Source organism: Elgaria multicarinata, chromosome 1 (assembly GCF_023053635.1).
Source record: "Elgaria multicarinata webbii isolate HBS135686 ecotype San Diego chromosome 1, rElgMul1.1.pri, whole genome shotgun sequence".
NCBI classification, from domain to species: Eukaryota; Metazoa; Chordata; class Lepidosauria; order Squamata; family Anguidae; genus Elgaria; species Elgaria multicarinata.
This window is the reverse complement of record NC_086171.1, coordinates 100868056-100892092: the sequence shown is the minus strand read 5'-3', so window position 1 is coordinate 100892092 and position 24037 is coordinate 100868056. Positions and strand designations below refer to the sequence as shown.

The window sequence follows — 24037 nt, the reverse complement described above, 5'->3', positions numbered from 1 at the left end:
TAAATAAAATAAAAATCTACACTTTGAGATACTTTGATCTCAAATTCTTCAATTGAAAAGCTAAACTTTGCAACCTTTTATAAATTAAACGTATTTAAGTGATTTCTCTTATTTTACATAATTTACGTTGCTAAGGACAGCCCCAGGCACTGAAGGCCTACCTGCTGTAAATCAAGAGATGGGGTAGAGTTCCACCTCACACCCCAGCCCAAAATATTCTGGACCAGAACCCATAGCTTGCAGTAGAGCAGCCCACAGAAGAGGCCTCTATTGGCTGGAGGAGGAAGTATCTCCCTCCCTGTCAATGCCTACTAGTTCTGTCCATTTCTTATGAAGATGTCATTTAATTAATTAATTTATTACATTTATATAATGTAAGCTGAAGCTCTCTGGGCGGTTTACAAAGTCTAAAACAATGAACATTAAAAACCGATATACAACATTTAATGACTCTTCTGGCTTCTCAGATTTCAGCAGACACTGCTCATACATTTTAAACCATATGTTTACAACCATAAGGACAAAATGTTTCGTAATTTAAAATGAAAGCTGCCATTCTTAGAATATGATGTGCATGATACAGCACTCCAAAAACAAACAAAGGACCACTGGTAGCGCATCCAGTTAATAAATTATTGTAGATTTTAAAAATAATTAAAATGTCAAAAATTTAAATTGTATAACTTCAATTTTTTTAAAAAAAAACATATACATATATAAAAAGATTTTTAAATGTGAAATGTTACAGTATAAAACACTAGCTTCAGTCGCAAACAAGAATATGCTACAATACCATGCATAAACTAAACCAGAACCAATCAGGAACAGGCCAAAACTCAATGAGGGAACATAAATGCCAGTGTTGAACATGAATGCCAACAGCCAATCAAGCCACATTAATAAGCATCATGGCTTGTTTTATCTCATCCTTTGCATACATTGATATCAAGTTTCAGCTTATCAATAAACATTGCCTCCTTAATCTTTCTCCTTTGGAAGCTGCTTTCCACTGCTAGCACAGAGATCTTCATTAATGTTGCTCTACCAGTATGTTTATTCCTCCTACGAAGGGAACAAGGCCTAGCATGTGTTTTGTTCTGCTGAATATCAGCTAAGTGCTCCTTATATCTCTTTAGAAGAGGTCTTCCAGTTTCACCAATGTAAAAGGAGTTACATTCCAAACACTCAATTTTATAAATAGCCCTCTCCCTGTTATGATCCACACAGATAGGGCATTCCTGTGTCCAGCATTTGTTGTCATGCAGCCGAGTCTTCACTAGGTTTCAATGGTATGGAAGGCAGTACAGATAACATTAGCCTTGATGTTACGGACCAAGAATCCTTTGGCTTCCCAAACAAATCTGTCGGTCACAAATGGGATTTTCAAGATAGGCAGTCCTTTAATATACCTCACACTCCTAACAGCTGGGGATGGTAAGCTATAGCTGTTAGCCTCTGCCAGTTTTACTGCCTTTTGTTTTGATTCCTCAGCATAGTTAACTGTAGTAACCGCAACAGCTTTCTGAATCTTTACCACCTGCCTTTTCACTGACAGTTAGAGCAGTACAACAATGGAACCAGTTACCTAGCGAGGTTGTGGGCTCTCCCATACTAGAGGCCTTCAAGAGGCAGCTGGACAACCATCTGTCAAGTATGCTGTAGGGTGGATTCCTGCATTGAGCAGGGGGTTGGACCCGATGGCCTTTTAGGCCCCTTCCAACTCTGCTATTCTATGATTCTATGACTCACTAGCACAGGGTATGCTGATTTACAATTCATTAACATACCCCTTTTCATAAATTTCCTATACCATCTTGTTTCAGACTGCTCATTACTATGCCAACATAAGGATAGGGCATGCTATTGAATTGCCATATGTTAAAATACTTACAAAGGGAAAGGAAAGGAACATCTCATCCAAGCACTGAGTCATTACTGACTCTTGGAGGGACGCCAGCTTTCGCTGACGTTTTCTTGGCAGGCCTTATAGCTGGGTGGTTTGCCATTGCCTTCCCCGGCCATTATTACCTTTCCCCCAGCTAACTGTGTACTCATTTTACCGGCCTCAGGAGGATGGAAGGTTGAGTCGACCCGAGCTGGCTGCTTGAAACCAGCTTCTGCTGGGATCAAACTCAGGCCGTGGGGAGAGTTTCAGCTGCAGAAACTGCTGCTTTACCGCTCTGCGCCACATGAGGCTCATTGTAAAAACTTACAAGTCTTTCCAAACAAAAGAAGATTTCCTAGTAAAGATTTAAAATGGTCTGATTATAAAGTTTAACCCACATTATGGACTGGATCCAACATCATGTGAGCAGACATCTGCTTGTACAATGGGACTTCCCCATCCTATCCTCCCCTTTACCCCTCCTTCCAGATCTGCTCCAGAGCATCCCAAACCTTCCAGAGCAGATTTTGGAATGTAGGGGCGAAGAGAAATCCATTTATCCAGCAGTTTCCCTTGTGGTGGCAGAATGACACCATTAGATTCAACCAAATGTGTGCTTTGTTGGATTTCTTTCCTAAAGAAATACTTCAGTTCAGATATTTAAGGCAGTTGGAAACGCTTTTGTGATTTTATATAGCATGTAAAATTAACATGTTTTACTTTTTAGTTTGTTTACTTAATATAATAGAGTCATGCTAAATAAGTTTCCAGTCAACTCAGGGCATCAGAAAATATTCTAAGTTAAAATTTGGCAGAAAACCAACTCAGTGCTTGAAAACGCAATTCTTCATCCAGTACAATGGACCTAACATAGATCATTAAAACCTGTACCAATTGGAACACAGCAGCTCACTATGTAACTTAATAAAGTGTTCATTTTGTAGGGATCAATGCTGATGTCAATTTGCTATATTTAGATTGCAAAAATCAAGCTTAAATGATGACTTCTTATTTTTATTTATTTATTTATTTATTTATTGCATTTTTATACCGCCCAACAGCCAAAGCTCCCTAGGCGGTTCACAAAAACTAAAACCATTCAAAGTATAAAACAAACAGTATAAAAACATGATTATTACTGTTTTATTCTGTACAGCACCATGTACATTGATGGTGCTATATAAATAAATAATAATAATAATAATAAAATAATAATATAAAATACACATTAAAAATTTATTAAAAACATACTATACATGATTAAAACATCTTTAAAACATTAAAACATCTTTAAAACATATAATGTGTTTCTTTTGGGGTTTGCATTGGGAATAATTGTGGAAACTCCAGCATTTAAGGTATAGTTCTAATTTTCCCCAAGAATGTTGTTGACTTCCTTTGGTGTCACGTAAAATTGATATGATTTATTGCTTAAGCATAAAGCACAGCAAAGCTACTGGGATACAATTTTCAGTTGTTTGTACTACTGGGTGATTTTCCTCCTTTGGAACGTGTTGTCTAAATATGAAGGAGCTTTAATACTAAATTCAGACAGAATGGCAGTTTTGCTCCCAAATGTTAATTCTTACACTTGTTCAATCTTGCTGGGGGAGTATCCCATTGTGGTTTGGAGGCAGCAGCCTCAGGTTCATTTGTATACTATTCATGTGCTCAGATTATTTTTTAATAAACGAACCTCTGTAATTCTTCAGGAGCCTTATAGCCGGCACCCCCCTCAGCTACATCCCAGTCTTGATGAATTACACCGTCGACGAAAGGAGATCATGGCCCAGCTAGAGGAAAGGAAGGTCATCTCCCCGCCTCCTTTTGCATCATCGCCAACTCTGCCTCACTCTTTACACACTGACGAGGTGAGCATATTTTTAAGATACAGCTGTTGAATTTCTTCAGTAAGCGTGGGTGTTTAGTTGAACAAATGTGAGTAGCATAATCTCAAGGGAGAAAGATAATGCCCGTTTTGGAGAAATTCTTTCATGATCTCACTCCATCCCACCATGCGTAGGGCAGATGTCGCTCCTTCCTGTTCTGCCTTCTAGGTATGTCTGCCTTGCCAGACATCCACAGGTGGCCATAACGTTTGTAGAGGGAGTATGTGTGTAAGCTTGAACAGCATGGTAGACACCTTGGAAGAACCCTAAAGGTTGAACACAAGATTTGGACAATGATCTTGCCCATACAAGCTGCATTTTTAAGCATGTAGATCCTATTGAGTTTTTATTTATTTATTGCATTTGTGAACATCAATGGCTTCAGGAGGGAGGAGAGACTCATAAGATTGGGTGGAACACAAAGCATGCTCTCATTCCCCCTCTCTGCCACCTTGCTTAAAGTGGAGATTGTGGAGAGTATCATCTGAGACGTTGGAGTAATGCATTACATCTTCTACCGAGAAATAATGTGTTTTTCTGGAATATTATATTGACGTTAGAAGTTTCTCATTAGAGAGGACATGAGCTGATATCGAGATGAGGCAATTTCCTAGGTTGTCTGTCCAGTTTTAGTGGAGAATGAGAGTGCACTGATCAAACATGTGCATTAATAGCCATATTTCATGTTTCCATTAAATATTAGAATGGTGTTGACTAGATTTTGCTGTGTTTATTTAAATTATGCATTTAAATGTTATGCAAATATTGTATAAAAAATACATTTTACAACCAGATTGGAAATCGCTGAGCACTTTCAAACAACATAGTTTGTCTCAAATGCCAGTTTGGAGCTAATTCAAAGATTAAGTAAAGGCACATATCTTTGTAGGCAATGATTTCTTTTTATTTTGGTGCTGTCACAGTAATTCTGAATGTCAAGTGCATGCTTGCTTTCCTTCATTGAAACAGCTGGGCTTTGTTGTTGTTGTTTTTGCAGTATATGGATGAAGACCTGAAAGTAGCTGGCAAATACAAAGGAAATGATTACAGCCAGTACTCTCCCTGGTCGTGTGACACCATCGGCTCCTACATTGGAACCAAAGATGCAAAACCCAAAGACATTGTGGCAGTGGGGCTTGTGGAGATGGTGGTAAGCTTGGGAGGAGAGAGAGGGAGAGCGCAGTGCTAAAGAGAGAGTGCTGTTGGTATTAAGTCAGTCGCCGGAATTGAATTGTGTTTGCAGAAGGGCATGTGTAAATTTCAGCAGACAGAGAACCCTAGCTCTAGGTTCCTCAAGTGGTGAGTTTTGACAACAGACTTAAGGGTCACTACTGGCACCGTAGTGTAATTTCAAGTGTCCTTTCTTTTCTAGTTCAGACATCATGCTCTAAGAATGTCACACCCAGGGCCCAAAACTGCCCACCCCACTCCAGGGCTCCCCAGACACTGTCATGCCCTTTTCCCCAACCCCCAATGGTTTGGTAGTTTCCCTGATTTTATGCAGCTTTCCCCCATTCTAAAAGGTTGCAAGGCTTTGTGATTGGCAGTAAAGGCTTTACGCTATGCTTTGTTGGTAGTTGGCCCTGTTCCCTTTGCCTTCAGCCCCACTCACCACTAGAATTTGGCCCTGAGTATAAGATAGCCTTGGATTGGGATCCCAGCCAGGTCAGATTGGGATTTCAGACCTAAATTCTGCACCCGTGCTCTAAATCTTAGATAAGGAAACTTACCTATGGTTTAGTGTGATGTTTGAATTGGCAAACATTGTTTTCCATTTGTTTGGCTGGCAAACCAGTAGTGGAAGCCATACTTTGAAGTGGGTTTGCAAACTATTGTTTGCACTGTTGCTTGTGATGTTGGAATGGATAAACCATAGTTTCAGCCATCACTTCACCACTAGAGATGCAATGGAGATGGGAGTGAACTTACAAAGCTTAGTGCAGAGAGGATGGAACACAAAAGTAGGCAAGCATCTCTAAAGTATGGTATAAAGTATTATACATTTGGAAGCTAAAACCAATGCTTGGGTTCTAAACTATGCTGTGGTGTGATGTCTTAATAGAATTCAGTGCAGTCATTTCCAAACTGTAGGCTGCAAGAGAACTGCTAGTGTGCTGTGAGAAATTAATTTAATTAGGGGCTCCTATGTGTTCAAACTATGCACCCACAGAGGAGAGTGCCTACTGTGTCTCTGCCTGGTTCACTGTTCTGGCCTCGCCGCCTCCTAGTTTAATGCTGAGCCAAAATGCCACTCCATTTGCAAAACACAGAAGGCATTTCTTCCATTTTCTGGGGAGGATTTATTTATTTATTGCATTTTTAATACTGCCCAATAACCAAAGCTCCCTGGGCAGTTCACAAAAATTAAAACCATTCAAAGTATAAAACAAACAGTATGGTTTTGAAGCAGAAGTGGGAGGGTGAATGTATCCTGGGCTGTGTTCTGCTCCTCATTTCCCCTCTCCCCCATCATGTCCCTGTGGGTGATGTTGCATTATGTGGTCAGGGGGATGATGGGCTCCCTCTGGTATAAAATTCTTCTATTACCCATGTTAGCAAATGGCTTTCGTAGCCAAACCCTCTGCTTGATTTAGACGTTCACCTTACAAAATACTCCGTTGTCCTCAGGAAATTCTGAACGTTAACTAAATGTTTGCCTACATGCTTGAAAGAAGATTGTTGTGCAAGTGTCTTTCTCCGTATACACTCCACTCGCCCCATGTCTGTGAAATAGGAACTTCATCCCTACTGAGAAGAGTGTCATCCATTTGGAGAACCTTGCATATAATTCCCCTGTTCTTTCGTTCTGTCTTCCCAGAATATAGATAGCAAGGGGATGCGAGACCAGCGTTTGGATTTGCAAAGGAGAGCAGCAGAGACTGGCGATGATGATCTTATTCCGTTTGGAGATCGGCCTACGGTGTCGAGGTTTGGCGCCATCTCACGTACATCCAAAACGATGTACCAGAACCCTGGCCCCATGCAAGCCATGACAGTTCAAGGGGCTTCCTCAAAACCAGTCAATGTTTCAGGTATAAAGCTTGTGCCTTTGGAGTTCTGATTTCTTTTGCAGTACAGTCTTACACCAGTACTATGGCTCCAAGCATAGACTGGCACTTGCTAATAGACACTAAGGATGAGAGAGTGCATAAATAGCACGCACTAACTGTGATAAGCAGCTAGGTCTGTCTATCCAAGCTGGGGTTGGGGTGGAGGTTGGTTGGGTATATGTTTCTTGACTACATCCCCTGTGAGAGATTACGGTAAGGCAATCATGAATACCGCCCAGAGAACTTCAGCTATTGGGCGGTATAAAAATGAAATAAATAAATAAATGTGAAGGTACGTTTTTGCTTGTGGATGGATTTCCCTCTTTAACACTGGTAAGCAGGCTTTCCCCATGCTAGAAAGAATGGCTTTTTGCTCTCTGCATATTCGTCTTCCTTTATTTTCATAGAATCGTAGAATAGCAGAGTTGGAAGGGGCCCACAAGGCCATCGAGTCCAACCCCCTGCTTAATGCAGGAATCCAGCCTAAAGCATCCCTGACAGATGGTTGTCCAGCTGCCTCTTGAAGGCCTCGAGTGTGGGAGAGCCCACAACCTCCGTAGGTAACTGATTCCATTGTCGTACTGCTCTAACAGTCAGGAAGTTTTTCCTGATGTCCAGCTGGAATCTGGCTTCCTTTAACTTGAGCCCGTTATTCCGTGTCCTGCACTCTGGGAGGATCGAGAAGAGATCCTGGCCCTCCTCTGTGTGACAATCTCTTAAGTATTTGAAGAGTGCTCTCATGTCTCCCCTCAATCTTCTCTTCTCCAGGCTAAACATGCCCAGTTCCTTCAGTCTCTCTTCATAGAGCTTTGTTTCCAGACTCCTGATCATCCCGGTTGCCCTCTTCTGAACACGCTCCAGCTTGTCTGAGTCCTTCTTGAATTGTGGAGCCCAGAACTGGACGCAATACTCTAGAGGAGGCCTTACCAGGGCCAAATAGAGAGGAACCAGTACCTCCCGTGATTTGGAAGCTATACTTCTATTAATGCAGCCCAAAATAGCATTTGCCTTTCTTGCAGCCATATTTGAGGTCTACATTTGAAGGTCTACAACCTTTGTCAGTGGCAGTTGTTGGGAAGATACTTCCTGTTCATGCTCACTTTCTCTCATCAAAGTTCTTGAAGTCTCTTCCTTCTTCTCCCTTTCATCCCATTCAGCAAGATGGCTGTTTAAAAGAGGAGAAAAATAGAACCTGAGGTTATCGCCATTGTTGCAGACTTCCAGAAAGAGTTTAGTCTTACACTTCCTATGCAACAGTAAAGGAAAATGGATGATGGCTGGTGGTCTGCTGTTGTAAAAGCCCCTCTGCACTGCTATAACTTTGCATACAGGGTTGCTTCAGAGTTTAGACAGCTGTATCTATTCTACCGTAATAGTAATACAAATAACTGAAGCTCTTTTTACATAGTCCTTTCCAATTGTTTTACAGATTACAGCCCTTACGGAACACACAGTGCATGGGGAGGCTCATATTCCCCCCATCAAAACATACCTTCTCAGGGACGCCTTAGTGACAGGTAAGACTATTTGAACTTGCTATTCTTGTCCGAACATACTATACACACTCTGAAAAGGAAGAGCGCTAGAATCTTGCTTCTTTTTCTGAACTGTTCTGTTTCCAAAGGGAGAGGTTGTCTATGACAGAAGTTGCCAGCCATGGGAAGCCTTTGCCCTCATCTGAGCGAGAACAACAGCTTCGACTTGAACTGCAGCAACTAAACCATCAGATCAGCCAGCAGACGCGAGGACTGGAGGTGGGTACTCAGATCCTCTATTTTTTCTAGGAAGGGACTGGAGAAACTGTATGAGAGAGAGAAAGGGGGAGCACGCACTGCGAATGTGGATTTATCTTCCTTTGATTATGTTATATTCAAATCCTTTTATAGCATTTCGGAATGAAGGACGCATCATCACTATTTAGCAGTTTGAAATATGGTCTTAAAGTTACATTAATTAGAGGGAAATGGTTGCTATCTAGACTACAATTGCCTGAAGACTTTAATTCTTTATTTTATTTTCGTACACATGTTCCACCCCCCCACCCTTCACACACATTCCTGCACTTTAGTTCTGATACTGATGTAGTTAGGTAGGTTTTATTTCCTTATTTATCTGATCTACAAAGCGTTGGATTATTAGGTAGTAACATCCGGTATTATTGTTTATTATTTATGTACATTGTGCAATGTACATTATGTACATTGATGGTGCTATATAAATAATAATAATAATAATAATAATAATAATAATAATAATAATTTACTTTTATCTTGATTGACATTTCCTTCCAAAATAGTACAAAGCCAAATTATGGTTTTATATAATTCATATAATTTTATATAATAAATATAATTCATATCAAAAAGTCATACTGGAAGTCTTAATGGCGAAACTACCGTATTTCTCCGATTCTAAGACGCCATCGATTGTCAGTAGCACACTAATTTCAGTACCACCTGTAAAGGAAGAGCGCCCAGCACCCAGCTGTTTTCTTACTGGATTTAGCACGGATCCCCAGGCATAGACACTCTCAGCCCACAACGTGAGGTTTAAGACCTTTTATTTAGGAAAAGGGTAGGATTACATGGGACAGGCAAAGTAAAAGTTCAATAAAAAGCATGCATATATAAGAACCCAGTACAGGCAATATAAAACTAACTCTAATAATTTCTTACGTCACCCCCAGACTGCTCCCAGCCGACAACCACCCTGTTGTTTTCACTGGGATTTTTATACATTTCTTTTCACTCCTTTCCCCCCTCCCTCCAGCTTTGATTCTTGGAGTGTCTTCACACGAGCACCAGGGGGAAGGACCAGGGGCTCTGGCTCTTTTTTATAACTCCCATAGCCAACATTTCTTCAATCTCCCTGTTCACTACTTCTAGCTGTTTGCCATTCAGCCTATGGGGGGGAAGACTGAATGGGTGAATGGTTCCCGGTGGAAATGGAGTGCTTAGTCAGCGTAGTTCGCCCTGGCAGTCCTGAAAATAAACTTTCAAACTCCCCCAGGCATCGTTTAAGTTGCTCTTGCTGTCTGGAGGACAGTTCTTCGGGTATCTGAATCTCAGACAGCCCTTCCCTTCACCAATAACTTGCTAGCACATCGATCCCAGCCTCCCCCTCTAAGTGAACCCCCTCTTCGACCTGACACACCTGGACCGCCCTCTCCTGGAACGGTTTCATCATGTTCACATGATAAACTTTTGAGCGATGATGGGCTTTCGAATCTTTCAACAAATAGTTAACTTCGTTCAATTTCTTTTCCACCACTAGAGGGCCTTCCCACCTCCCAGCTAGCTTTTCCAGCTTCAAAGGTTTCAACACTAACACTTTGTCCCCCTCCTGGAACACGCGCTGCCTTGCCTTTCAGTCGTACCACCCTTTCTGAACTCGTTGGGCTTGAGCTAAGTTCTCTTGCGCAGCCTCTCCCACCTCTCTCAACAGGTTTTGCAAATCCTGCATATACGCTACTACCGAAACAGGGGTGGGACTGGTCCGTCCTTCCCACCCCTCTCTCAGTAGCTTCAGAGGGCCCCTAATCACTCGCCCAAACACCAATTCATTCACTGAAAACCCCAAACTATCGCTCTTCGCATCGCGTGCTGCAAACAGGAGATAGGGCAAGGCTTGGTCCCAATCCGAAGCGTGCTTAACCGTATATGCTTTCAGCATTTTCCCTAGAGATTGGTTAAACCGTTCCACTAGCCCATTACCTTCATGATGGTATGCTGCGGTTGTGCACTGCTGAACTCCTGCCAACTTCCACAATTCTTTCAGAAGCTGGGACATAAAACCTCCTCCTAAATCATGTACTAAAACTCGGGGAACCCCCAAGCGCGTGAAGATGGTCATCATAGCTTTCGCCAATTGTGGGGCAGAAATTGTTGAGAGGGGCACGGCTTCCGCAAATCGGGTAGCATAATCCACTAGGGTTAAGATGTACTTCTTTCCCGATCGGGTCGCTGGGCTAAACGGCCCCAATATATCCACCCCCATTTTCTCAAACGGAGTTTCAGTAATGGGAGAGGGACGAAGAGGGGCCTTAGGATGGTCCCTGGGAAATTCTACCCGCTGGCAGGTTTCACAGGTGGAGCAAAACTCCTGCACCTCCCTTGCCACCCCCGGCCAGTAGAAATCCCGGCTTACACGCTCTAAGGTCCGCCGAATACCCAAGTGCCCCCCCCCCCCACATCAACTCATGGGCTGCCTCTAACACCTTCGCATGCAACGATTGGGGCACCACCAGCTGTTTCCTTTCCACCCCTCCCTCACCTTTGGGCACAAACAACCGATACAGTAAGCCCCTTTCCCATACAAACACAGCCACCCCCGTCTTCCCCCTTCCTTCAGCCGCCCCCCCAGCCGCATCCCGGCACCCTTGTAGAGTGGGGTCTTGCTGTAGATCTTGGTGGAACTCAGGGGTATCCAGTCTTTCCCATACGGGGCTTCCTTCTTCCCCTCCGGCCTCCTTTTGCCCTCTGTGCGGGGCTTCCTCTTTTTCCTCCTCCGGCCTCTCCCTCCGCCTTGCGGCTTTCCCCCCGAGTAACTACTTGTAGCTGGGTGGCTTTGAAACACAAATCATTCCCCAATAGAAAAGCTGGGCCCTCCATGTGTGTAAGGATGGTCAGCTCTCCTTTCCACCCCCGGTATTCAATATTTACATGGGCTAGTGGGGCCTCAAAGGGAGTGACTGTCACAGTCCGACCCTGCAGTCTCTGTCCCGGCTTAAGAAGGCCCATAAATATACTGCTTAAGTCTGCGCCGGAGTCCCTCTGAGCCCGCACCTTTCTCCCATTGACTACAGCACACTCACAGAATTTCTTCCGACTCCACTGGAGCTGTGCGGGGGTCACCAGGCGCATGGTTACAGCCGACGTTTGCTGTTGCTTCCCTGAACCTGCGGTCTCCTTCGGCGCTCCCGTCGGCCCAGCGCTTATATACTCCCACTCCAAATCAGAGGTTTCTCCCTCACTGTCGTCGCTCCAATTCGACATCGGTGATGCTGGTGGTGGTGGAGCAGCCGCCGCCCGCACCAACGCTCGAGGTGCCGGAGCGCCGCTCGTCCCCGCCTGCTTTGCTGCCAGCTTCGGACATTCCCTCTTCAGATGACCGGCCTCCTTACAATAGAAGCACCCCCCACTTGCCGCTGGATGGGCGCTCACCTTCTCCATCCGATCTTTCCCGGGCCAGACTGCCTTCTTCTCCGCCGACGCTCCTCCCGGACGCCTTTCCGGCCCTTTCTCCACCACTCGGCTCCCTCCAAAGCCCTTCCGCTCAAAAGCATGCAGCCGGTCCGCCATCTCTGCAGCAGCCATCAGAGTTTTGGGGTTTTTCTCTCCCATCCAGGCGTCATACTTTTCGGGGAACTGCCGATAGAGTTGTTCCCTGGCCATCAAGTCCTTGACCGCCTTAAGGTCATGGGCTCCCTCCGCCTCCAGCCAGGCTTCCATCGCTGTCAACATGCGTGTGGTAAACGCCGCAAATGTCACCCCTGGATTTCTAGTCAGTTGCCTGAACTTTTGGCGGCAGTGCTCTGCCGACAGGGCATATTGCGCCTTCACCACCGTCTTGAAATGCTCATAATCTAGCTGCAGCTCTCAGGGGAGCGTAGCCATCAACTCCCTCAGAGTCGTAGCAAATTCATTTTTTGGGTGGCTGGAACCCCCAACTCGTCACAGGTATCTTCGAAGACCGCCAGAAAAGCCCCCACATCGTCTCCCTCCTGGAACGTTGGGAAAGCTTGCCTGTTGAATCGGGGCCTCGACGGTCCTGTCGGCAGTTGCTCGCGGCCCCCATCTCTTTCCTCCTTCAGCTTGGCCAGCCGCAAATGATGTGTCATCAGCTCCAGGCACTCAGTATACATTTGGTGAATTTTCGCTTCTCTGCCCTCTTCCTCCACTTCAACACCGGGGCCGTTTCCGCCCTCCAGCTCCTGACGGTATGGGACCCTTGGCCGGACGTCGTGCCATGCTTCCCCTTGCCCTTCACCAGGCGTCCAGAGCTGCGAGACGTGCCGCCTCCGGGCTCTCTCCACGGAGCCAGGCGTCCCTTCCACCACCCATTCAATTGTGGCTGCAATGGGGTCCCTTTCCGCCCCTTCTCGGGGACTCACCCCCAACAACTCCACACCTGGAGCAGCTGCTCCCTGGTTCTGAGACATTGTTGGCTGTCTCTCAATATTGCCCGTCACTGGGTTCATACCTATGCCTCGTCTCTATCCCTTTTTCTCCTACCAGCGTCTCGCCCTTCCGGATCCGTGTCGAATCCCAGCACTGCCCACCATGTAAAGGAAGAGCGCCCAGCACCCAGCTGTTTTCTTACTGGATTTAGCACGGATCCCCAGGCATAGACACTCTCAGCCCACAACGTGAGGTTTAAGACCTTTTATTTAGGAAAAGGGTAGGATTACATGGGACAGGCAAAGTAAAAGTTCAATAAAAAGCACGCATATATAAGAACCCAGTACAGGCAATATAAAACTAACTCTAATAATTTCTTACGTCACCCCCGGACTGCTCCCAGCCGACAACCACCCTGTTGTTTTCACAGGGGGATTTTTATACATTTCTTTTCACTCCTTTCCCCCCTCCCTCCAGCTTTGTTTCTTGGAGTGTCTTCACACCTTTCGACCGGGATGCTTAATCACTCAAGGCCAGTGACCGATATGGCCGGTCTGGCTCCGGTCTCTTCTCCCCCAGACAGCTGGCCTGACATTCTTATCTTCCGATGAAACCATAAAATACAATTAAAATTAATTCAGTCCCAGATCCCAGTTAACCCCTACCCTTCCCTTACACCACCGGCAGAAAATAAGCTTTGATTCTAAGAAATAATAAACGCACCCGCGATTCTAAGACGCACCCCGTTTTTAGAGATGTTTATATGGGCGGAAAAGTGTGTCTTAGAATGGAAGAAATACGGTAGTATGAGAATGTGCATTGCTTCCAGAAGCAATAGACAGTGGTGATACTATAGCACGTGCACCTCCTAAAACAGCAACATCCTCACGAAATAAGCCAGGGGGGCATTGTGGCAGATTATTGGAAAGCCTACAGCTATTTCAGTCCAGGTGTTTCCAAGCGGCAGTCCCTTTTAGTCTTTGTTCTAGGAAGGCCTGGCTCACCTGACATGGATGGGATTCACGAATCTGGTAGTTTCTCTGAGCAGAGATTATCGCCACAGGAAGAAACATATTTTTCAGTTCAAGAACAAGAAACAAATTTATGCTTAATTATTGCATGCCCGCCTTTGCTGATGCTGTAATGGAGGAGTATTGGATGGTTTGAAAATACCCACCTGATTGTTACTCTCCATTATTATTATCGTTATTGACTGGACACCTAACATTGTGCTAGATGCTGAACAAGTTAAAACCGATAGCTGTCTTTGGGATGTAGACATTTCTAAATTTTTAAATCTCAAAAGTTCGGTAAGAACAGGACCTTGAAAATGAAACTGTTCAAACAAATCCTCATTGATGTAATTAGATATATAATAAGATCCTTAATTTCAAAAATCTTCTGGATACTTTTAAGATGTTCTACAGGATGGGCCCTACAGGTCAGATCTTGGTTAATTAATCCAGCTTCGGCTCAGCACCAATATCTAAAAAACTTGATTTTAGACAGTCTCGGAGACAGTCTTGGATTATGGCTGCCTTTCAGCCATCTACACACAACCATGGTTTTCTTTCAGTTGTACAATACAATTGTTAGGCAGTATATCCAGGGTGGGTAGTGAAAGAGCATGCTACTTCCAATAGTATGTAATTTAATTTACAGAGTTCACTGCCACAAGTTATAGTGATGGCCACTAGCTTGGATAGGCTCAAAGAGAATTGGTCTATCTGTGGCTTGTAGCCATGTTTAGCCTGGAGAAGAGAAGATGGAGGGGAGACATGATAGCACTCTTCAAATACTTAAAAGGTTGTCACACAGAGGAGGGCCAGGATCTCTTCTTGATCCTCCCAGAGTGCAGGACACGGAATAACGGGCTCAAGCTACAGGAAGCCAGATTCCAGCTGGACATCAGGAAAAACTTCCTGACTGTTATAGCTGTACAACAATGGAACCAGTTACCTAGGGAGGTGGTGGTCTCTCCCACACTAGAGGCATTTAAGAGGCAGCTGGACAACCATCATTCAAGGATGCTTTAAGGTGGATTCTTGCATTGAGCAGGGGGTTGGACTCGATGGCCTTTTAGGCCCCTTCCAACTCTACTATTCTATGATTCTATGATAGCTAAATGGAGGGCCATATTCAGAGTATACCTTGGAGTACCAGTTGCTGGGAAATAATAGGAAGATATTTTACCACCTTGCCCTAATTGTGGGCTTTCCAGAGGCAACTCACTGCTAGTAAAACTAAAATGCTGGACTCTGAGCTTTTGATGTGATCCACCAAGACATTTCTTGCGTCAGTGCAATTTGCTTTTATCACACAGTGAGCTTAGAATATATTTCCTAATATCACTTCATATGCGACAAGTAGAAATGCAAGATTAAACATTTTCACAAAACTTTTGGGGAGGTTGGGGAACTCTGCGTGTTCGTAACTATATTTCTGTTTTAAGATAGCCTTCATCTGCATATAAAACGTTCTTGGGAATAATGGCCAATTTGTATATTTCATATAAAAGAAAAGAAGGTTGGGCTTAGGGAACCAAGCAATACTCCTGAGTTTTGGCCTGATTCCCATGTCTGCATGGTGTATTTTGCGTGCTCAGTTGTGTATGTGCTTGGCTTTGTGCATTTAGGCTGTTAGTAACAGGCTGCTGTTGCAGAGGGAGGCGACCTCCTTGGCAGGCCAACCACAGCCCCCACCGCCACCTCCTAAGTGGCCTGGAATGATCTCAAGTGAACAGCTGAGTATGGAGCTGCACCAGGTGGAGAGGGAAATCGGGAAGAGAACCCGGGAACTGAGCATGGTGAGTGTTTTGTAGGGTGGGCAGAGGAGATGGAGGACAGAGCTGGTGCTTCTGCTGGTGCTGTCGCTGTTTGGTGAGTTGCAGTGCTGCTTCATATGTTGTAGGGAAGTGCCGTGCTGAATGGCTGCTGCCAGTGTTAGCCAGTCTTACTGTTTCTGAGGCTAGAGTGCTTTATTTTAAATATTCTGACTTTGGTAGCTGTGGGATTTTGCTTTTTAGGTGATTTTGTGAGCTGCCATACATAAAAGAGCTTTACAGTTGAGTGTTTGCAAGCACTTCCATTGACAGCAAATCATTCAGCTCCTTAAGCAACAGATACAAGCTGTGTTGCAAACTGCACAAAACCCATTAAACGGCATTTCAAAGGCAGAGGTTTCCCAGCCTTTGGTAATAGACTTCCTCAGCCTTCGCTGCTTGGTTTGTATCCTTATCAAATAGGTGGGAGAGATACAGCTAGGCTTATGTTCTCTTGCCTTGCGGCTTTTGTGTGAGATGTTCTGTATAACTTGGTCTGGTGTTCTACAGTTGTCTTTTTCCTCACTTGTGGAACAAGTTAGCAGAAAATGTTGACATAGTGAATTGTCTTTTTTTTTTCCTGTTCCCAAGGAGAGCCAATCCTCACTAGATGTAAAAAGCAAAGTCAGTGCCAGTAAGCAGACAGAAAATGGACAGCAAAGCAAGATACCAGCTGAGGACCTTGCATTGACATTCAGGTAACAAAACATTGTTGTTGATACACTTGAATCAGATTAAGATATTATATGTTAGGCACAATATTTTTCATTTTGTAGATGTGGTTGAAAGTATGCAAAGCTCAAAAAATAGCACTTCATTAATATCCACAGCATACTTTTTGCAGGGGTGGTTGTTCTTTCCAAACACATTAAATTAGTCTACATACAGTATGAATATGGTACCATTTGACCATCATAAGCATCTTAAAATGACATTGGCTGTAGCACCTTGGAAATGTAGTTGTTTGGAGACTACTTCAGTCTCATAAAGATTCTAAATCAGGCCAGTACAACCCATCAAGTCAAAATTCAGCTTATCTGCCACGTATTGTGCCAGATGCTTGAAATACCTCCTGTTTTTTCAGTTGTAGGGAGGCAGCAAAAAAAGTTCTTATTGAACCCTCTATTGAGTCAGAGCACATGGCTTAATAGGTTACCTTTGACTTGTTGGGTCACAAGTTGTGCAGGACTGTTCTATATACTTACTGGATGCAATAGTATTCTGAGTGGTAAATACTATGAAATACATTATATTTTCTTAGTGATTACTAGCTAAATTAAGTTGGACAAAAAAAAGTAACCGATCTCATAGTTTGGCTAATTTAACATGGTTAGTAATATAAAGAAATTTAGTAGTATAAATAATATATTGTTTAAATTGCAGAGTGCATTGACAACTAGGTACCTGTGTGGTTGACAATTGCATAAGCAATGTTTCTGCTTGTATTTATATGGCAGTTACTTTAAAAGTATGGCAGATAAAGTCTACCTTTCACTAGACAAAAGTGGTCTACACCTGTTAGTTTAGTTGGTCTGTTATATATCACCAAACTCCATTGAACAGCCGTGCCAAACTGTGCCTTAATGAGGCTGAAAGTGGATTCTTTTCTGTGCACTTATCTGTGCCTTTCCTTAATCTTCACTGTATATTTTATTGTTTTACAGAGAGCATGGAATGCAGATTGTTATTTGTTTGTTAACAATTTTCAATAAGAAAGGTTAGAGGCCTCGTTTGACTGTTGCGCTGAAATGAATGGGACTTAAAAAGTGCTTATCTTTGGCAGGATCTATTTTTCTTTTGGCTCTATCAGCTTCCAGCATAGCAACTTTTTATTCCTATATGAATCTCAGAGTTTCTTGCAAAATTGGTGTCTGTCATTACAGTGCTGTTTGTTTTCTTATGGCTGTTGTGATTCTTAGCCCTCCTGCCAAGATCTGCTGTGCAATCCATAAAACCTTTATGCAGTAAATAGACACCTCTCCACACCTGAAGGGAGTGTGAATGTTAGGAGCGTTCCTCTAAGCGTAATTAGTCTAACAAAACAAAGCAGTTGCCTATCAACTAAATAGATGGTTTTCCACTGTGCCCGACCAGTTCCAATGCTCCGTACCCCTCCGACAAAGACTGAGTTCCCAGGGGAAGATGTTCTCAGTGCCATAACTAATCATTTTTACATCAACCGCTCCCCAGAAGAATTACTTCTAGACTTACCCTTTTTGGGGGGGGAAATCTGGCAAGTTGCATGCCTCGAGTCCCCACCCCCACCCCCCACTAGTGGCACCAGTGATTCAGCCTGCAGTCACAGAGCCAATGAGAAGCTGCAGTGGCGCCACTCTGCCTGGCCAGGAGCCCTCACTGAGCCTCTGAGCAGGCTGATCTCTTGCTTTTCGACTAACGTCTCATATAGCTTGTCAGATTATTCCAACGTGAAAACAAAACATTACATAATGGACAGTGATGAAAATAACATTAAAATCTATATTACCTTTGCCCATTTATTGCCTCTGTCTATAGTGGGCTTGGGGCAAGTGGTTGCATTCTTGGGATACTGCTCCCCAGATGGGTGTGAGAAGGTCCAGTCAAGGAAGTGGAAATAAATATGGGCACACTCTCACAATACAAGTGACATTTGGAAACTATATTCTCTTCTTTTTATGTGTTTTGTTGTTACTACTATATTGTGGGCGAAGACAGAAATGCATTTAAAGTATGAGAGAAGTGACTTTGACATAAACCTTTTTGCCCTGGGAACAAATATCTCAGAATGTAGCAAATGTGAGTTGAAACCAATTCCACGGCACTTCAGGATGCGTGTCTGTCTTCAACCAACTTGTATTTAGGGTATTTGATATGGCCCCAGCCTGTATTGATTATCTGTCATGCACAATAATGTGTTCATGAATTCTTATTGTCAGGGGCCATCTGGAACACCATCGCCAGGATTGGGCTCGCGGACCACCAGTATACCTCTGGAGAGCTTCCTTGGCGCCCAGCAATGAGCCCTACCCTTCCCACTATTTGTTTTAAACAAAATTAGCACATTTTGTTGTGGGCAGCTGGGATCACCTCAAAACAAAATGTTAGCCTCCCACTGCTGTCATCTCCATTTCCAGTGAATGTTTCTGGACCCCACACAGTGGGGCTCAGAGGCATTTTTTGGAAATAAAGATGGCAGGCGGCTGCAGGCAAATGCTTTCCTCTGCCACGCAGCCACCAAGAAAAAGAAGTGGGGGGAAACAGACTTCTGTTTGTTTTTGCGGGGGTAGGTCTCAGGAGAGCAGGGGGCAGGGGCTAGGAAGGGCATCAGTCTGCCAGCTGAGGGGACAGGGAAACCAGTGGAGAGGGGGGATGAGAAAGAAGCAGGAAGCCAGGGATGGCTGGGGGTGAGGAAAGGTTGTGTGCTTGTATGTCTGAATGAATGGGGCTCCATGTGTGTGAGAAAAAGATGTAGAGAAAAAGAACTTTGGAGGTTTCCTGAAAAACTGTGTGGTCTTCGTGTGAGTATCATGAGAAGGAGATTGGAAGGATGTATATGTGTGTGTATGCATGCATGATGGGTGCTTGTGTATGTGGCTTGTGTGTTTGCCTGTATGTGGCTTCCCTCAGGCAAGCACACGTTCTGGTAAATGCATGGGACACCCAAACCAGTGAGACTTCTTTATTGCAGGAAATCCCTCAGCAAAGCTTAATGGTTACACACTTCAGAAATCATATAGCTGATGGTCAGGAGCTATAGACTCTAAGAAATTCCAGAACAATCAAAAGCTCATCACTGCTACCATGACAAGATTCCCATCAACATGGTTTCCCCATTGCCTTCTCCACTGTTCTGAATTCAAGGGAAGATCAATTCCAAAACCAGAAAAGGGAGGGGGATTATTCCTGACGTGATCCCTCAGGGAATCAAAGTAGCAAATCCTTGAAAGGCCTTATAAACCAGCCAAATAGAGCTAGTCCAACTTTGGATCATACTTGGTAACTCCAGGCAACATGGGCAAGGCCTAAACAAGATCATGGGGAAAAGGGAACCGTCAGACACAAGGAGTTCCATGGCACTGCTTTTGCATGGCCAACTCCTCACTGCTCGAATCCAGGCAGAGGAAAGGAGGTCCCACAATCCATGATCAAGTCCAGACTGACAGTGCACTGAGCTGACAACAAAGACACGAATCCACAGCAAACGAGAGTCCATGTCTATGAAAAGCCTCGTAGTACTTTTCATGGCAAGTTCTTAGTAATCCAAAGTTCCACTTAGAAGGGAGCGTATGTAGAGTGCCCCCCAGAGTCTCAGACAATGATGGATCCAAACAGGGAGGGTTTCCGGGAATGCAGAGCAGATGTTCCTAGGAAAGGCTCCTCGCCTCTGCACCAGCTTAAAAAGGGAGTTGTAGGCATCTTCCAGACCAATTGACAGGCAGGGTTTGTTGGCCTTTTAGCAATGCCCCTGTCCAAACAGGGCGGCAGTGTTTAGCCCACCAAGATGACAGCTCAATCTGGGCAACCCTTTTGCACCCCCCACCCCACCCTTCCTCTACCAAGTTCTCACAGATAGCTTCTCTGCCAAGGCCAAGGCAACTCGCCCATGCCTGCTCTGAGAATGCTGACAGAGATCAATTCACACAGATTCTGACATTCCAGAGGCCTAAGGCCCAATGCCTTCTAATTAAATCTTAGCTAAAACTACAAGACACGATAGCAGTGCCATTACTATCCCTGACAAAAGGTTGCCTGACATAGACATAGTCATATTCATGGTTTTTCTCAATGTTGTCCTTTCCAACATTATTCAATTTCTCTTTCTTCTTTTTCCTTTTCGGCTTTCATTCTTCAGCAGTGATGTTCCAAATGGATCAGCCACAACCCAAGAAAACATTGGCCTTCTCTCGAACAAAACTGCAGCTCTGAGCTTGTCGGAGGATACTGAAGGAGGTGGAGGTGAACAGGATACCCAGAGAGCAGGAGCAACGCCCACCACTGCTCCCTGAAGGAACAAGAGTGTCTCTCCACGTGTGTTGGGGATCACCTCCCCGCTCCACCTTGGGATAATGGGAGACACGGAGCAAGAACTGAAACAGCAGCAGGTCCTGAGACAATGTGCACAACACCACTACTAGAAACAAGCCCTGCACATAGTTCATATTAACACATTTTTTAATTAAAAAAAATGAAAATTAGCAGTATCTGCAAGCAACTCAGATTAAATTTGTTTTTGTTCTGTGAATGAACTTTATTTTAATAACTTCGGATGCCTTGAATGCCAGGGCTTTAAAAGAAACAGATTATATATATATGTATATGTATATGTATATATATATATAATCCACACTCTCTCTCTATTTGATTAATTGTATGATCTTAAATGAGGTAGTTTTCTCTTTTATTTTGGTATTATTACATACCCAGTGTATAAATCCTTCTTGGCCTCTTTCCTCCTCCCTTCAAAACAAGCTCACTCATCACTGCATTATGTGAGTTTGAAAGGAAAATAGGGAATGTGAGATGGAGGAGGAAGCTCTAAATTGCCTGGTCAGAAAATGTGTAGCAGAGTTTCTGAAAGTAACTGTCTTTGTAGATGCTAGTTCCTTGTCATTAGCCATCATATTTTCCTAACCATGATAGCTGTTAAACTTTAGGTTGTGAAGCATTTATCATCACCTCAACAATAACGAACTTCATAGGATGCAGAAGACCTCAGGGATTGGTTTTTCCATTTCTGAAAAGAGTGGAGTTGCCTGGCTCTTTATTCATTATAAATTGGCTAATATTGATTGATCCTGGTACTCTTGATAGGCAACAGGTGTGTTCCATCTGCAAAGAGATGCAGATTTAAAACAATACCTAGAAATAGGTGTAGAGTGGCTTCTGATGTGACCAAGATGTGGGGGTTAGGATGGAATGTGCAGGCCTCCCTGCTTCTGAATTATCTTTTGTACCCTGCTGTGATTTGCATGATATTCTATGATATTCAGTGGAAGGAGAGATTTGGCATCTGCTCTGTTTTAGCTCTGATAGAAAAGTGTGGAGACAGGAAGTACAGGCACCTTTTACTTCCTGTTCTCTCTGCATCTTTATTGCATCTAAAGCTGCTTTGGATATCATTGACCTCTCTTGGGGGAATGGATGGGCTGGTGTTGCCCTCACTGCTGTGTCTAATCTTTGAAAGTCACAGCTTCCTCTGAATAGTAGAGAGACTGGCTTCCAAGAAAATAAAACTCCTCAATTTTACTTTCAGCAATTCTGTCTCAAAAGCAAAACTCATCAGAACCTACATGAGATGGAAAACCTTATTGTTTCTACAGGTGCCATTTTGTTTATGACTGTCCTTAAAATGCCACTGTTGCACGTAGAGATCTACTCATGCTGTGCATGTTTTGACTTCCTTCCTCATCTCTCCCTCGTACCTATACATGGGCCGAGATGCTCTGAGTCGACATCTTTACAAAAGCTTGCTTGCATCTCTTAGGCCTGATTCTCCGTATGAATTAGACTACTAAATCTCAGAAAGCACTGGCTATGTAATAAGTTAAAGCATTGCTTTGGTTGGGTAAAAGCAAAAGTTTATTAATCTTGTTTTAGGTTATTTTTCTTCCCTTAAGGTCCATTAAGATCAAAACACCCTTCAGCTGTTTTGAACCTGTCTTAACTGTTAAATAAAACAAAATGGGGGGATACAGTCCCCCTGTTGCCTACCAGTAGGAGTGTCCAAGCAGAAGACTCTTTTGAGTAGTGATTATTTAATTTGCCCAGTCAAGGCACCGCATTTATATATACTATTTCACATTGAATTTGATTATGCCCTACAGACCTGACTGGCCAAAAATTTGATATGCATATTGGCTTGGGAATCGAGCATTCATTTTTTATTTAAATAATATATATATATATATATGTGTGTGTGTGTGTGTGTGTGTGTCCGCACACATATATACACATATATATGTAGTTATAGCTGTATATATATTGGGTATGTTTTAAGAATATTTTCACATGAGTGCAGCTGTTTTAAAGCATCTGGGAGGTAGAGGCACTGAAAATATATCTCGAAAGGCATTTTAACTCTCATCGCTTCTATTTCTCTTAAACCCATGTGCCACTCTGTCAGAACTGCAGCACAAGAAATGTTCTTCTTCCTTTCACGCTAGATCTGGATAGAAATGCATGCTCTTCTCTTTATGGGAATTGTTCACTTGAGGTGAGCCCATCACACTTTTCTGCCTTCCCTGATGAGGGGAGCAATGAAGCAAGCAAGAAGCAAGCTGACCTTGCTTTTAAAGATTATTTTTCTTGTCATTTTTCCCAACATAGAAAGCATTTTCACTGAACCTGGTGTATTATCCCTCATATAAAGAGCCTAGTCAAGAATACAACTGTCTCACATTGGTCTAGAAAAGAAAATTTAGTCAACCTATTATATAAATTATGTAGCTCTCTTTTTAAAGGTGTTCCCTTCTAGTGAGAGTCAAACCTGGAGAAACAAAAATTGCCAAGCAGATTCATTTCTGTACATACATGCTGTATATTCAGAGGCTCAGCTGTACCGGGACACTGCAAAAAGCAGTCTATACACACAGCTAATCTCCTTGCTGTATGTGTTGAATGCATGGAGGAATGGGAAGAATGTGTGGAAAATGCTATTCTTGACACTTTTTTGAAATGTTTCTGCTATAAAATTGCATGCTCTGAACGTGAGCTTTTAGAGGAAACTTCTTAATATTTGTCCCGCCACCTTCCTAGAGCTGTACTTTGTGCACTATGTACTATCTAGGTTAATGTCCTGTTTGCACAAGCAAATAGTTTTGTTTAACCTCTGCAAACCACATTGATCTTGGCTTAGTTTCCTGTTTTCCCTAATTTTTTGGTGAAGTTTCATCAACAGAGGTGAACAGATAGGGAACTAAGAAAGACTTTACGTTTTTCAGAGATGTTTAGGTAAAATGTACTGGCTTTTAAGTAGAAGAACCAATGTAGTTCTCAACTCCCTTCTATAGTCTATAAGTCATGCATCTTTGTCTTTACATTAGCTTCAGATTCTCTACTTTAGACTCTGGCCAAGTCACCTAACAATTAGGAAACAGGAAAACAGTCAAATACATATGCATGCCTGAACCTTTCCAACATCCTCCACCGTTCATGTATACTGTGCTTGCATTAGTATATTTTTCTCTGAGAAGTTTAGAATAAAAGACATAACTATGATTAGTGAACCATTCTGTAGATTACCACTTTCATTCCATTATGTTGTTCTAATAGCACAAAGTAATAATGGATTCTGA

At 43.3% G+C, this 24037-nt stretch overlaps 1 protein-coding gene across 3 annotated transcripts in view; it reads left to right on the top strand.

Moving 5' to 3' along the window:
* The window catches only part of RC3H1 (ring finger and CCCH-type domains 1), an 86510-nt gene extending 63379 nt beyond the window's left edge, over positions 1 to 23131 (top strand). The window contains exons 13-20 of one of the 3 annotated variants that reach the window (XM_063133823.1): positions 3598 to 3756; positions 4772 to 4924; positions 6593 to 6806; positions 8254 to 8341; positions 8449 to 8578; positions 15579 to 15749; positions 16356 to 16462; positions 20599 to 23131. In XM_063133823.1, the coding sequence (XP_062989893.1) occupies positions 3598 to 3756; positions 4772 to 4924; positions 6593 to 6806; positions 8254 to 8341; positions 8449 to 8578; positions 15579 to 15749; positions 16356 to 16462; positions 20599 to 20749 (1173 nt within the window). In that variant the 3' untranslated portion in view covers positions 20750 to 23131. Of the gene's footprint in view, positions 1 to 3597; positions 3757 to 4771; positions 4925 to 6592; positions 6807 to 8253; positions 8342 to 8448; positions 8579 to 15578; positions 15750 to 16355; positions 16463 to 20595 lie in introns of all 3 variants that reach the window. The other 2 variants (XM_063133816.1, XM_063133831.1) reach the window with 2 other exon arrangements.
* The last annotated feature ends 906 nt before the right edge of the window (positions 23132 to 24037 follow it).